At 36.1% G+C, this 16350-nt stretch overlaps 1 protein-coding gene across 1 annotated transcript in view; it reads right to left on the minus strand.

Moving 5' to 3' along the window:
• MIB1 (MIB E3 ubiquitin protein ligase 1) overlaps positions 1-16350 on the minus strand; it is a 127787-nt gene that overhangs the window by 18497 nt on the left and 92940 nt on the right. Inside the window, exons 13-17 of the mRNA XM_040632663.1 lie at positions 12416-12548; positions 8899-8985; positions 6175-6336; positions 2317-2498; positions 471-663 (exon numbers count right to left, since the gene is read on the minus strand). Of these exons, the coding sequence (XP_040488597.1) occupies positions 471-663; positions 2317-2498; positions 6175-6336; positions 8899-8985; positions 12416-12548 (757 nt within the window). The remainder of the gene's footprint in view (positions 1-470; positions 664-2316; positions 2499-6174; positions 6337-8898; positions 8986-12415; positions 12549-16350) is intronic.

The following is a 16350-nucleotide window of genomic DNA, read 5'->3' on the forward strand; positions in this document are numbered from 1 at the left end:
ATCAAGCCATGAGATCTAACTTCCAGTTTACAGGAAACATAGAGGATAAAGAAACAAAGTAAAGAACACCGTGATAAAACAAACAAATCCAGAATGTGTGACATTCTACAAAAAAAAAAAAAAATCAAGTGGTCTTTTATAAAGATGAATATGAGAGTCCATGTACTCAAAAGAGGTGTAATATATAAGTAACTACAATAAAAAATGGAATTAAATACATCTCTAGGTTTTAAGAAGCTTTGAAAGCAAAATAGTAGATCAATTTTATTTTTAACTTCTACAGTTTACATTTAAAGAAGGAAACTCAAAATTGTTCTCTTGATAAATACATAAATTATACATTCTCATATTTAAATCATTCTTAGACCAAAACTTAACAGACATATGGCATCATATAATCTTATTTATCATTATTTATAGTGTGAAAGAACTTCATAAAAGGATAAAATACTGTATTAAAAATATACTACCTTTGTCCTGGACTGAACTTGTTCTTTACAGATGAGGCATTTCTTGACTCGTGGAGAACATAAAGAACAGGTAGCAATATGTCCACATGGGCCAAAAAGAGTATCTCTCTTCATATCTGAGCACACCATGCACTCTTCTAAAGTTTCAGAATCATTACTAATCATAGAAGGACTTCGAGAACCCACTTGACCACTAGTAAAAGAAAATATTTATAATCAATCCTATCAGAATATTTATATCACTTCATTAATTAAAATGCTTTTGAAAACATCAAGAGCATCATTAGTATACATAAAAACAGCTTTAGTTATGCTAAAAAAATTAAGCTACAGCTTAATGCATCTGTATAAGAAACACTATATGCTATATTTTTCCATTTATATACATCTCTGCATCTTTATGTACTTCTAATACTATTTAAATTTCAAATTGAATAGCTCACCCAATGGAAAAGGGTGAATCTTCTTTTAACAAAGAAATCAAAAACACTACTCACAAAAAATTTAACATGAACACAGTTCCACTCAGACTCTGTTTTATCTATATAGAACCAGCAGAGACGGGCAAAGGAATAAAACAAAAATTCTAGCTAGAGCCCACGTTAGTTATCCTAACTACAGACAGAATGAAGTGTCATCAGAGTCCACAACTGACAGGGCACTGTGGAAAATACGTCACTGCAGCTGCTGTTTTGACATTTCTTTAAATGTATTCTTAAGGAGCATAAAACTGTACTATGGAAAGGCAAAACTCATCTATAAATATGTAGATACGGGACACAGAAGTACATAAAAATGACCAACTACAGCTATAGAAAGCCACAATCTGCAGAGACTCGTGAACATGGACACACACACAAAGCAGTTTCATCTCGAACACCAGTGGTAAAGTTATTACTGCAGTAATTATAGTGCCTTCTGTCTGTGTTTTTAGAGGCATGCTGTCATTTTGTAATAGAATTTTATGTTCCTTAAGGATACACTTAAAGAAATGTATATACCTCATTACATTAATTTCCCCATTAACACAGCTCTAAGGTATGGATTCCAAAGAGAAGTCATTTATCATTACACCCAAATTATAAAAGAGGCAAGAGAACACAAAGATCAAGGGACAACTACTGAAATGTGCAATGACAAGAACCAGATATAAAGGGCAATAATAATTGCACAGTACCGTTTGGATAAAAAGAGTAATGAAATATCTCTCTTTGTATGTCTATAATATCTCATAAGAAGAAAATCAGTTGCATTATGAATAATCACTAAAATCACTGACATATTTTACTTTTAGAGAAGAAGACAAGTGTGATATCATTCTCAGGGACAACTCCATCAGGAATTGTTTCCTTCATGTGTTCATTTTTTCAAATTCTTTCAATCCTTCAGTGATACTTAGGCTTGTCAGGCACTATGCAGGGTGCTAGAATTATTACCAAGTTTGTGTGAGATACACCTTAGAGTGTATCTAAGAGATCTAGAGAACTGCCTCTCCTAAAAAAGTCTATTAAAATTCTAAATATATCTAACATTAATCACAGCAATTTCACTAGTAAGACTTTTTCTTATAGATAAATTTCTCTAACAAGTAGGAGAACTGGAAAATCAGACTGGTTTAGAAAAGTTTCTTAGCACTTATTATGCATAAAGCGTCATATTCAGTAATGTAGAGAATACAACACGAAATAAGAGACACAGTGTCTGCAGGAAAATTTTTAAGGAAGAGTCAACATAAAAACAGTAAGCAAAGACAAAGACATTTTCAAGTAATCAAGTCCTCCATTATGAAACCACATGGTACTTTATATAGAGAGAGAATACTAAGTTTTATGATAATGATACAAACCTGACTTTTTCCTTATGACACTTTGCCAGTGCTTTGCAGAGACTTGGATCAGGACAGAGATCAAGCGGCGATTGACCTTTCTTATTTCGAATGCTAAGGTCAGCGCCGTTGGCAGCCAAAAAACAGGCAATAGATGCTGCACTCTTCTTCTCCGCCCCCTGGGTACCAAGTCCCATTATTAACTGAAATCAAATGAAAAGAGTCATGATTTTCCCCTTAGGAATCTGTTATCAATTCTCACCACCAAATGTGTGTGTGTGTGTGTGTGTGTGCATGTTTGTGTGTGTATTATATACGAATACACGTCTGGAAAGAACTTATGGCCTACATAGACATGGTGGGCATTAACATCCATTCCCCCCTTCAATCCAGTTTTCTCCGGTATAGTCTGAGGACTGACCCACTCTCTAGATTTACAGGCGGACCAAAGAAGGTGACACCAGTCAGATATCCACCTCATCTATGTGATTAGGTCAGGAATGACAAATCAAGTCAATTAGGACAATAAAACTCAAGAAGAGGACTTCTGATGGATATACTGAGGAAAAAGTAGTTCCTTCTACTCAATGTAACACTGGAGCTGCTGGCAACCAACATGAAATAGCAAGAGGAGAGAAAACAGAGAGAAGAACCAACACCAAAGAACTGGGCCAAGAAATGGAGAAGGAGATAAATCAGTTTCTGATATCATATGAGCTACTCATTCAAACATGTTATCAAACATCTGTAGAGCATCTACAATGGACCAAATACTATTTTTAGCACTTTCCATGAGTTAACTCATTTAATCTTTACAACAACCTTATGGAGGTAATTATTCCATTCCCTCCTTTTTAAAATGAGAAAGGAGGGACATCTGGGTGGCTCAGTCAGTTAAGCATCTGCATTCAGCTCAGATCATGATCCCGGAGTCCTGAGATCGAGTTCTGCATCGGGCTCCTTGCTCAGCAGGGAGCCTGCTTCTCCCTCTGCCTACTGTTCTCGCTCTATCTGACAAATAAATAAATCTTAAAAAAAAAAAAAATGAGAAAGGAGGCACACAGGAGCTAAGAGAATTTACCAACAGTCATATAGAAAGGCAGCAATTCTCAAACATTTTGGTCTTGGAACCCCTTCTTAAAAATGATTCTAAAAATAAAAATGATTCTAAAAATCTTAAAAATGATTCTAAAAATAAAAATGATTCTAAAAATCTTAAAAATGATTCTAAAATTCATATGGAAAGGTGAAAGACTTAGAACAAAATTTTCTTTGTAAAAAAAGAAAAAAGTGGGAGGACTTTTACTACCTGGGTTGAATGTTTATTATAAAGCTACAGTAATCAAGACAGTAGGGCTGGGATCACATAGCTAAAGACACAGATCAACAGAAAAGCATACAGGATCCAGAACGACTCACCTATATGGTTAATTGAATTGGGATAAAGGCACAACAGACAATTCTGTAGAAAAAGTCTTTTCAACAGATGGTGGTGGAGTAACTGGAACATTCACATATAAAACAATGATCTCTGATACTTCATACTATATATAAAAATTAACTCAAAATGAATCATAGTCCAATGAAAGACCTAAATGTGAGACAGAAATCCATCAAAATCCTAGAGGAGAACACAGGCAGCAACCTCTTTGACCTCGGCCACAGCAACTTCTTGTTAGACATGTCTCCAGAGGCAAGGAAAACAAAGGCAAAAATGAACTACTGGGACTTCACCAGGACAAAAAGCTTTTGCACAGCAAAAGAAACAATCAACAGAACTAAAAGACAACCTACCAAATGGGAGAAGATATTTGCAAATGACATATCAGATAAAGGGCTAGTATCCAAAATCTATAAAGAACTCATCAAACTCAACACCCAAAACCAAAAAATCCAGTCAATAAATGGGCAGAAGACGTGAACAAACATTTCTCCAAAGAAGACATACAAATGGCCAACAGACACATGAAAAAATGCTCAATATCAGTCATCATCAGAGAAATACAAATCAAAACCACAATGAGATACCACCTCACACCAGTCAGAATGCCTAAATTAACAACTCAGGAAGCAATACATGTTGACAATGATGTGGAGAAGGCGGAACCCTCTGACACTGCTGGTGGGAATGCAAACTGGTGCAGCCACTCTGGAAAACAGTATGGAGGTTCCTCAAAAAGTAAAAACAGAACTACCCTACAATCCAGCAATTGCACTACTAGGTATCTATCCAAAGGTGATCCGAAGGGGCACCTGCAACCCCAACCCACTCCCCCTGCTTGTGTTCCCTCTCTCGCTGGCTGTCTCTGTCAAATAAATAAAATCTTTAAAAAAAAAAAAAAGCATACATAAAGTATATATGTATATATACATATATATGTATATGTGTAAATGTACACTATATATGTATATATGCACACAATGGAATATTACTTAGCCATCAAAAGGAGTGAAATCTTTCCACTTGCAACAACCTGGATGGAATTAGAATGTATTATGCTAAGCGAAATAAGTCAGTCAAAAAAAGACAACTACTGTATGATTTCAGTTATATGTGGAATTTAAAAAACAAAACTGATGAACATAGGTCAGGGAAGGAAAAATAAAAGGCTAAAAATAGAGAGGGAGACAAACCGTAAAAGACTCTTAACTATAGAAAACAAACTGAGGGTTGCTGGAGGGGAGGGGGGTGGGCAGATGAGGTAACTGGGTCATAGGCATTAAGGAGGGCACTTGATGTAATGAGCACTGGGTGTTATATGCAACGGATCAATCACGAAATTGTACCCTGAAATTAATAATATACTGTATGTTAACTAACTTGAATTCAAATTAAAAAAAAAGAAGAATCATAGTCCTAAATGTAACAGCTAAAACTTAATAAACTTCTAGTACGAAAGAGGAGTGACTCTAGGTTTGGCAAAGATTTTTCAGATAGGACACAAAAAGCACAAACAATGAAAGAAAAATTTATACATCAGACTTCATCAAAATTAGGAACTTCTGCTCTTCTAAAAACACTACTGAAAGAATGAAAAGACAAAGCACAGATGGGGAGAAAATATGTGCAAATCCCATATCGGATGTAGAACTTGAATTCAGACTCCCAAAGCTCAAGAGTAAGAAAACAGCTCAACAAAACAATGCACAAAAAATGTGGACAGACACCTCATCAAATATATGTGAGTGACAAGCAAATGAAAAGATGTTCAATATCAGTAGTCACTGGGGCGCCCGGGTGGCTCAGTCTGTTAAGCGTCTGCCTTCTGCTCAGGTCATAATCCCAGAGTCCCAGGATCAAGCCACGCACTGGGCTCCCCACTCAGCAGGGAATCTGCTTCCCCCACTCGTGCTTTCTCAATCTCTCTCTACCTCTCTCAAACAAATAAATAAAATCTTTAAAAAAAAAAATCAGGGTGTCTGGGTGGCTCAGTTGGTTAAGCATCTACCTTTGGCTCAGGTCATGATCCCAGGGTCCTGAGATTGAGTTCTACAGCAGGCTCCCTGCTCAGCAGGGAGTCTGCTTCACTCTCTGCCCCTCCCCCTCCTTGTGCTCGCTCTCTCTCTCTCTCAAAACTAAATAATTTTTTAAAAAATTTTAAAAAATATCAGCGGTCACTAGGGAAATGCAAATCAAAACCCCAACATACCACTACACACCCATATGAATGGCTAAAGTTAAAAACCAGCCAAACAACTTTCAGTAAGAATTTGAAGTAATATAGTCAGAATTAAATATTACTTAGTCCATAAACTAAATTTCTACATGTGCAGTTCTGATAAATATTTTATCAGAAACAGATTAAATTAACCATAAATATAAGATCTTGCATTAAAAGATACTTCCAGTAGTACTGAATTAAAGATTAATTTACTCACTGTGTTTTTGGATGGCTCCCATGCAGCATCAACCTTCCCCACATCTTGCATATCCTGGAGCTGGCGTAGTTGAGACAAGGTGTGATGCCTCAGAGCTTCATGCAAAGGAGTATCCCCATCCTTATCCTGAATATCTAATTTGGCACCTGCACGGACCAAAAGCTAAAAGAGAAAGACATCTCATTTTGCTAAGGTCTCTCTGGCCCATAAGAAATTACTACATATCTAAAGCAACACAGACAAAATGAGAGAGGGAGACAAACCATAAGAAACTCTTAACTATAGGAAACAAACTGAGGGTTGCTGGAGGGGAAGTGGGCGGGGGGATAGGGCAATTGGGTGATGGGCATTAAGGAGGGCACTTGAAGGAATGAGCACTGGGTGTTATTTGCAACTGAGAACCACTGAACTCTACCCCTGAAACTAATAATACACTATGTTAATTAATTGAATTAAAATAAAATAAAATACGATAAAATAAAATACAATAAAATAAGTTAAAAGTGACAGAGCCCTGGACCTACCTGAAGGGACTGACACTAAAGCTAATTATCTTTATATATTCACTTGCTACTCTCAAAATTCCTGTGGCTCCTTTACAAATAGTGATGAGCTCTGTCTACTCAAATATACCCAATCGGAGGAAACAGAAAGCAATGAGAACCAACATGTGGCTTAATTCATCAACTCTAAGATCAAGATAACTGGGAGAAATTTAGGACTTTTTTTCTTTTACTTTTTTAATTTATTTTTTTAAAGATTTTATTTTTTCAGGGCACCTGGGTGGCACAGTCAGCTCAGCATCCAACTCTTGGTTTCAGCTCAGGTTGTGATCTCAGGGTCATGAGATCAAGCTTCACTTCACATTGGGCTCTGTGAGCCCGGGCGCGGAGCCCAATGCAGAGACTGCTTAGGACTCTCTTTCCCTTGGCCCCTCCCCACTACTCTCTCTCTCAAATAAATAAATAAATAAATCTTTAAAAACAAAAAAGATTTTGTCAAGTAATCTCTACACGAAATGTGGGGCTCGAACTCACAACCCCAAGATCAAGAGTTGCATGCTCTACTGACTGAGCCAGCCATGCGCCCCTTTTTTTCTCCTTTTCATTTCAGATATGTGAGTTAGGATATTTTAAGTACTTCCAATAGGACCAAATCATAAATGTTTGTAATTCTTCTATTACTTAAAGAAACCAGCAAGTTATTTATTCCATTCTCTTTGGTCAATTTTCTCCAAATGTAGTCATAAGGAAGAGCCAAAAATGACAGATAAATGAAGAATTTTTAGCAAGAGGAATTTTATTTATTTTTTTAGTATTTAAATTTTTAAAATTTTTAATTCAGTTAATTAGCATATAATGTATTACTGGTTTCAGAGGTACAGGTCTGTGATTCATCAGTCTTACATAATACCCAGTGCTCATTATATCACATGCCTCCTTAATGTCCATCACGCAGTTACCCCACCCCTCTCCCTCCCTCCCCTCCAGCAAACCTCAGTTTGAGCAAGAGGAATTTTAAATAACAATAAATGTGAGGTGTTTGCTAAACTACCACCTCTTATTTAAAATGCATAATTGATACACCTCAAAGATATTTTAAGTAGTAAATACAACTTCATATTTAAGACTTTACTTATGGTGCTTTACTGATTTTCCTGATTCCTTCTACAAATGCTGTCAGAGTTTTAGAAAAACACCATAAATAGAAGCCAATCTCAAGCATATGGTCTTACCTGTCTTGGCAAATTACCGTTTTTTGGTGGTGTTTAGTTTTTGTGTTTTTGTTTTTACTTTGTTCCCAAAAGCTTACATAAAATGTCACTCTAGGACAGTGTTTCTCAAATTTGAACATGCATGAGAATTACCTGGAGGACTTGTTAAACCACAGATTGCTAGTTCCCACCCCTGGAGGTTCTGATTTGGTCGGTCTGAGGTGGGGCCCAAGAATTTTCTACCAAGGTCCCAGGTGATGCTGATGCTGCTGGTTCAGCTTCTAAACTTTAAGAATCACTGCTCTAAAAAAAATCTTAAGCCGATAATCTTTCAAATATTTTCTCTGGAATATCAGATTAGTCAAATAAAAATACATATTTCAGCTTTTTGGAATCTGTGCAGCAAACGTCCAGCCTAAGCTTTTAATTGTAGTTCACTCTCAATTATACAAATTAAGAGGGAATGTACTTTTTTCTTTTTTTTAAAGGAGGGGCTTCTTTTTTTTTTTTTTTTAAAGATTTTATTTATTTATTCAACAGAGATAGAGACAGCCAGCAAGAGAGGGAACACAAGCAGGGGGAGTGGGAGAGGAAGAAGCAGGCTCATAGCGGAAGAGCCTGATGTGGGGCTCGATCCCAGAACGCCGGGATCACGCCCTGAGCCGAAGGCAGACGCTTAACCGCTGTGCCACCCAGGCGCCCCGGGAATGTACTTTTTAAAAACCAATTTATATGTTACTTTGAAATTCTCTGATTTAATATTTTGGGAAGTCACAAGTCTGGCAACAAATTTATACAACAGACTTTGAATATCACAGTTTTAAGATTTTCCCTATTGTAAATAAAAACTCTTTACCAAACTAAAGCAAAATATTAGCCTAAAATCATAATATTTAGATCTAACTATGCCTTTTGAAAAATCTAACTATGAATAATTTTCAAGACCTTCTAGAAATCTGTCTGGTTAAGACACAACTATAAGGTAAGATTCTTGTTAGTAAATACTTTACCCTCACAATCTGGGTGTGCTGTCGTTCAACAGCAAGGTGTAGGGCAGTTTGTTGGTTCACATTCTGGATATCCAGGTTAGCATTACCCTGAACAAGAAGAACAAAGTTTACATACTCAAATTTGACAACCACGAACACTAAATCTATAACTCTTCATGAGGAATAAATAATACAGAACACTGCTGACCACTTTCCTCTCTTCTAGCTACTGCAACATTGTTCTCGTTAACAGTTGCTGGCTGTAATACAGCAAAAACTGGATGAAACAGCAAACTTCCTGAGATAGAACAGCAAGTTTACAATAATTATTTATTATGGTGACTCCATAATAGGAATAGTTAAGGAACAAAGTTCAGTATAGAGCTCAAACACAGCTCCCTCTCAATCTCCATTATACGACAATAGAGATAATTAGCTCCTTTTAACTCTAAATAGTATTTCCTAAAAAGTTCTATTAGTGAATCCTCATATTGGATTTAGATTTACTTTAATGACCTAATAAGGTCACCTCCTCTTGCTGCATGACTGAGCTCTTATTCAGTGAAAAGGAACTTCGCTGCAGGGTGAGAAGACAATGTTTAATTAATTAGTACATAAAAATACTTATTAAAGGGAAAGCAGAAAGTCCTACCAGGGTTCTGGGATAGTCAAAGCACTATATGAGAACAGCTGATGCCAAGGACAGAGGAAAGGAACTGAGAAGCAAAATCCTGAATTCACTGGCACCAAGGGACCTAGAGCTTCAAGAACTTAAGCAAGCATTCTGCCATATCACACTCATTTCCTTGGCTCCAACACAGTCTATAGTATAACCTATTTCACAGGGTCAGTGATGATGGGGTTCAGGGTGGGCTGCCCCAAATAATGCCACTTTCGCATACTGATTATTTTGAATTAAAGTTACTTAGGAAACAGCCAGTGCAAGGACACTCTGACCTTCCTTTGTTCCCCTGAAAGCAGGAAATAAATTCCCCATGTGAAGCCTATCCTCCCTGTACCTGTAGGGTAGAAGGCATCCTTATTGCCAGAGATGAGGAATTAAGGGCCAAGAACTGACTATATAAATAAACTTTGTTACTTCATTTATTTATTTGCTACCCCAAGCGCAAACCCCTTTGTGAATTCTCCACAAATAATTGTTTGTTTAGAAGGTATAAAAGCTGCCTACTTTGGTCACTTTGGAGAGTCTCACATTTTTCTGAGCTCCCATGTGTACAAAATTAAATGTTTTTCTCTTGTTATGTCTCATGTCGATTTAATTATTAGACCAGCCAAAGAACCTAGAAGGGAAGAAAGAAGAAATTTTCCTCCCCTCCAGGAAGGATTAAGAAAAATAACATGTAAAACTGCCCTATACAATGTCTTGCATAATAATTTTAAAAAGGAAACTAAGAAAAGGGTTACAAATTCAGAAGATAAACTTTATCATTCTGTTTACATATTCTTCATGCCCTCTGAATAGAACTCTGAAACCCCACCTGTGCCCTTGCTTGGGGTATCAGGTAGAGCTGAAACCCCAGTAATGCTATGACATAGTCTAGAAGATGGGAGTTTCTGATTTGTTTTTATTACTTCTGTTTCTCTGGGCGCCATCATGAAGAACTTGATCTCAGCTTGTTTTCTTATCATGCCTGTTCTCCCTAAATGCAGAAAGTGACGGATTTACTTTTAAGTTTCCTGAACTTTTCCATTATTAGATTTTCCAAAGTAGTATTCACTGTATGATCTACTATAATTCGTTTATCTAGACATTAGTTCATGAACATTGGGCTTGCTTCCAGTTTGAGGTTATTACAAATAAAGCTGCTACAAATATTTAGTGTAAGTATTTGTGTGGAAATGTTCTCTTGGGTACACTCTAGAAAGGGGGCTGCTGGGTTGTACAGTAAATATGTATTTAACTTTATTAAGAACTGCCAAATTGTTCTCAAAATGGCTGCCTTGAAAACACCAGCAATGTATGTGAATTCTAAATGCTCCACACCCTAACCAACATTTGGCTAATTTTGGTCATTTTCGTTGGTAGGTAGTAGTAGTAGTAGATTACTAGTATTTCACTGTGGTTGTAATTTCTAATCCCCTAATGATCTATGGTAATTGAAGCAAAATCACAGGAAATATGGTCAACATACAAAAATAACTGCATTTCTGTATGTTTGCAATATACAATTAGAAACTGAAATTTTAAACAATACAATTTACGATAGCATGAAAAAACTACTTAAAGATAAATCTAAAAAAGAAGATATACCTAAAATGTGCAGAGCAACCAAAATGCCAAGAGTTTTTAATAGAAACTAATAATCTGATTCTAAAATTTACAGGGAAATTCAAAAGATCTAAAATATTGAAGTAATTCTGAGAAAGGAGAACAAAGAACAAAGTTGGAGGACTTACTTCAACTGATTTCAAGACTTACTAAAATACAATAATCAAGATGCTGTGATATTGGCATAACGTCAGTTATGTGTACTTTGGATTGAAAAGGAAATTATCACAATACCTCTAAGAGCAGTAACTTTAATAATAAGGGCTTACTAGTCAATGGTATTGTAATAGCACTGCACGGTGACAGACGACAGCTACGCTTGTGGTGAGCATAGCCTAATGAATAGCATTCCAATTGTCAAATCACTATGTTGTATACCTGAAACTAATGTAATATTGTGTGTCAACTATACTTCAGTTAAAAAAAATTATAGTTAAGCCTTAAAATGGCAGGGGAAAACAGTTTAACTTTCAAACTATTTCTTTATCTAAACTTCTATAGTTCGTGGAGTATCCATCTTATAATGTGATGCTAATTACACATAATGAACAATTTACTAAATTCTGCTATTTCATCTTCTTAACTAGACTGTAAGTTCCTTTTGAAGTCAGAGATCCCAGATAATTCTTTGGTAACTTCAGTGCTTCTCTATGGCATGTGTATCTAAAAATTTTGCTGAAAAACTAAAACGTCATAAAACTACAGTAAATAAATTCCCCCAAATCCAATCTCATAAAAATGTTACATCATCTTATTACAGAGATGAATGAAATGACTGAAGTAAACCTGTGCTGCTATCCAGCCACAGATTCCAGGAGTCCAGCAGTGGTCATGACCCGAATCCCCAGATCCTGGCTGCAGCCTGGTATTACCTGATGGCAACTGGCCACACGAGCTTAGATATCGACATAATGGTTCTTGGTCCTATGGCTGCTGGATACTTCTACAACAGTGGCAGTGATTCTGGAAAATCTGTTGATGCCTGTTTCATCGGACCAATCCAGCAACACTGTAGGAGGGAAGACTTGGGGCTAAGGGATACCCTCCATCGCCTTACACACACACATATATACAGCACTACCCTCTATTTAAGAACCAGTTTAGGCAGAAGAATGAATATGTACCATATCTGAAAACGCATCATCGTGGGGTTTTACTGTAACCTACCAAAAAGTAGTTGATGAAGTAATAAATAAATGAACAGCAATGGTCTAAAACCGTTAAAAATTATGGCACAGCTTTTCCTACCTGATGTACCAATAGTTCAGCCACTTCTACGTGATTGTTAAGGGCAGCCAGATGCAAGGCAGTATAACCATCGTCTTTCTTCTCATCCACAATCCATGGTCTTGGTAATTTAGATAGTAAAACACGCATTGCACTGAAAGTCAAGTTTACATGATTTTGATATTTACATAATTTGATATTTAATTAAATATTTCATTATTTTCTTTAGAAAAATACATAAAGGAAACTTTTGAAATCAAATAAAAACATTCTTCTTTGAAGAAAATTACGCCCTCAGAGACAAATTAGCTATATTTTTTTGTAAATCTCTAATGTGCAACTTTTTGAAGCCTTAAGAGGTAAACTATCACCATTTGGGGGAATAGAATCAAATTAGAATGGGAGTGTTACAAGAGGAAAACATCGTAAGAGGAAAAAAAACCAAAGCAGAAAGAAATACACCCAAACAAGGACATATTTGTGGTCTTATGGAAATTCTTAGGTTCAATTTATATAGTATCTATTAATGAAAGAGTTAATAAAGAACAGCCAGGTGACAACAACAACAAAGTAGGAATAATAGTGATAAAAAGACAAATTTCCTGTAACTGGTAGATTATCATGAACTACAGTTAAAAATCTGATATAGGTCATTTAGCAGGGCTAAATCTAGTTGATATTAAAACACGCAAAATGGTAATTATAGTATTTTAAATTTAAGGATAACAAAATATTTCCAGGGCAAGAAAGACAGTTCTCCTAAGGACCATCAAAGAGTAAAGCATAAAAAAGCAGAAGTAATTATCAAGAAGTGATACTTCTTCAAAAATAAACTACTGGGACTACATCAAAATAAAAAGCTCTTGCACAGCAAAGGAAACCACCAACAAAAGGCAACCTACTCAGTGGAAGAAGATATGTGCAGATGATATATCTGATAAGGGGTTAATATCTAAAATACGTAAAGAATTTACACAACTAAACTTCAAAAAAACAAAACAACTTGATTAAAAAACGGGCAGAGGACCTGAGTAAGACCTACAGATGTCCAATAGAGATGCCCAACATCACTAATCATCAGGGTGATGTAAATCAAAACCACAATGGAAACATCAATTTATACCTGTCAGAATGGCTAAAATCAGATAAAAGAAATAACGTGTTGGCGAGGAGGTAGAGAAAAAGGAACCCTAGTGTACTGTTGGTGGAAAAATAAATTGGTACAGCTACTATGGAAAACAGTACAGAGGTTCCTCAAAAAATTAAAAAGAAAAATATCATATGATCCAATAATTCTACTACCAGGTATTTACCCAAAGAAAACAAAAACACTAATTCGAAAACATTTGTGCACCCCTGTTTACTGCAGCATTATTTACAATAGCCAAGATATGGAAGCAATCCAGATATCCACTGATAGACGAACTGGATAAAGAAGATGTGGTGTACATATATATATAATGGAACACTACTGGGACATAAAAAGGATGAGATCTTGCCATTTGTGACAACCCAGACGGACCTAGAGGATACTATGCCAAGTGAAACAAGTCAGAGAGTACTGTATGATTTAATTTACATGTGGAATCTAAAAAACAAATGAATAAGCAAACAAACAGCAGAATCAGACCTATAAATACAGAGAACAAACTGATGGTTGCCAGAAGGGAGTGCGGTATGGGTTTAGGGAGCGGGAGGTATGAGCTTCCAGTTATGGGATAAATGAGTCATAGGGATGAAAGGTACAGCATCGAGAATATAGTCAATGATATTTAATAGCACTGTATGCGGACAGATGGCAGCTACACTTGTGGTGAGCACAGCATAACATACAGAGATGTTCAATCACTATGTTGTACACACCTGAAACTAATGTAACATTGTCTGTCAACTACACTCAAATTAAAAAAAAAAATTTTTTTTAAAGAAATGATGTGTCTTAAAGAAAAACCTAGCCCACTCCCAAAAAAGTAAAATTAGAAATAATTTTTCTTACCATATACTAGTAACTTTTCTTAACAGGAAGATTTTATGTGGAAAACTCATATGAGAATAAGGCCTAACATTACCCAGAACGTATTTCTTCAATGGTAGCAGTCTATGAATCCCATGTAGGAAGCCCCAGAAATCGCAGAACAGGCTCTGGAGGATCCAAGAACCTCTAAAATTGCTTTTATCAGATTTTAAAACAGGTTTATAACCCAGAGTGTATTGAGAATCACAGCTTAAAGATAGCTTTCAGTGGCTGTTACTAAAGTTATAATCACTGCTAAGTGTGAGAGAATTCTTTGGAAAACTATGGACTCCCCTCTGTCCCCCAGAGAAATGCACATTGTATAGGTCTGCCTACAATTTTGAGAGAGTCTACAAACTCCTAAATCCCACTCGCGGACCTCATACAAAGCTTAGGTTTTCTGCTTCAGTTCGTTTACAGTAACTACAAGGATTCTAATCTTCTTTCACTGGATTAAAATAAGATACTAGATATTGGGGCACCTGGTTGGCTCAGTTGGTAGAGCATGTGACCCTTAATCTCATGGTTGTGAGTTTGAGCCCCACATTGAGTGCAGAGATTACTTAAAAATAAAATATTTAAAAAAGAAATAGAGATACTAGATATTATTTAACTTTGCCTCAGATTCTTAATGGAGAAAAGTAGTGGTACCACACTGCATTACCAAATGTTTGGATTTGGCATTATCTAGTACTCTACACATTTGACCATGTGAGAAATGGAATTTATAAGGGTTCTATGATTCTTTTGGAGAGTTTAGAAGATGTAAGTATTAAATCATGTGGGAAAAAAAGTTTTATTAAAAACAAAATGTAATTATAAGGTAATAATGTAAACACTGCTTTAAACAAAAACTGTGATAGGATTATGTTGAGAGAAATGGTGGTAATAGATGATGTCAATAGTTTTAAATCTTAATTTCTCATGACATGAAATCAGTAGATAAAAGCTACAATTGATAAATTAGGAAACCTGCAGGATAAGCTGGAAGTTATTGGGAAGGGGGGAACAAAGGGATGAAGAGGGATAAAGCAGAACACAGTTCTCTTTCATTATAAGCTTTGTAGTAGTATTTGACTTAGCTATGCATATATATTAGATTTTAAAAATTAGTCAAAACACTAAAATAACATTTAGGCTTACTATATTAAAATCCTTTAAGTTTACTACTTATAGCCAAGATATATAAATATGACAGTAACTTTTACATTATAAGTTGTTGGTTCATGTTAATTTCATCAAGTTTTTTTTTTAAGTCACATTATTGAATGGATATCCTTGAGAAGATGGTTCTTATGAAACCATGTTTCCCACTACCTTGCATTCCTGTTCCAGAAGTATCTTCCCATATTATGCTGCCAATAACTCAAAAGAAAGAAAGGGAAAGAGGAGCAGTTCCTTCTCCAGGCATAAGCTATCCACTGAGATGGAGCCATCACTAACTTGTTCTTCCGGGCTTTTGCACTTCCTAAATGAAAAAGCTACAGAAAGCTGAAGCCTCTCAGAAAGAGAGCCAATGGCTCAGGTTAGTAAGGCACTTAAACAGAATATGCTTTCTTGAATATGTATTCCTGAAAGCCTACTGCCTCTCTATTCTCTCACTACCTTATATCTTTTTGCTTTTTCCTCTCAGTATAAAATGTGTAATTGAAGTATCAGAGCAGAAGAAAGATGGTAATTCCAGGCTACTGTCAGAAGTGACAAAAATGATCCCAGCCCTTTCTAGATCACACTCTATAAAGTCAATCAAATCCTGGTACTAAAATGCAAAATTCAGATTTTCAGAGAGCAAGTTTTCACTTTAGAACCAATCCATTCTGTTAATTAGTCCCACTTACGTGGGGTGGATAATCTGAGGAGCCCACAATCCAACCAGGCAAGCCGCTGCTGGCTGTCCCCTGCAGCGCTGTCGTTCCTGAAGAGGAGACTTACGCTGCAAGCA

The sequence above is a fragment of the Ursus maritimus genome, unplaced genomic scaffold (assembly GCF_017311325.1).
Source record: "Ursus maritimus isolate PB19 unplaced genomic scaffold, ASM1731132v1 scaffold_18, whole genome shotgun sequence".
Classification (NCBI taxonomy): Eukaryota; Metazoa; Chordata; class Mammalia; order Carnivora; family Ursidae; genus Ursus; species Ursus maritimus.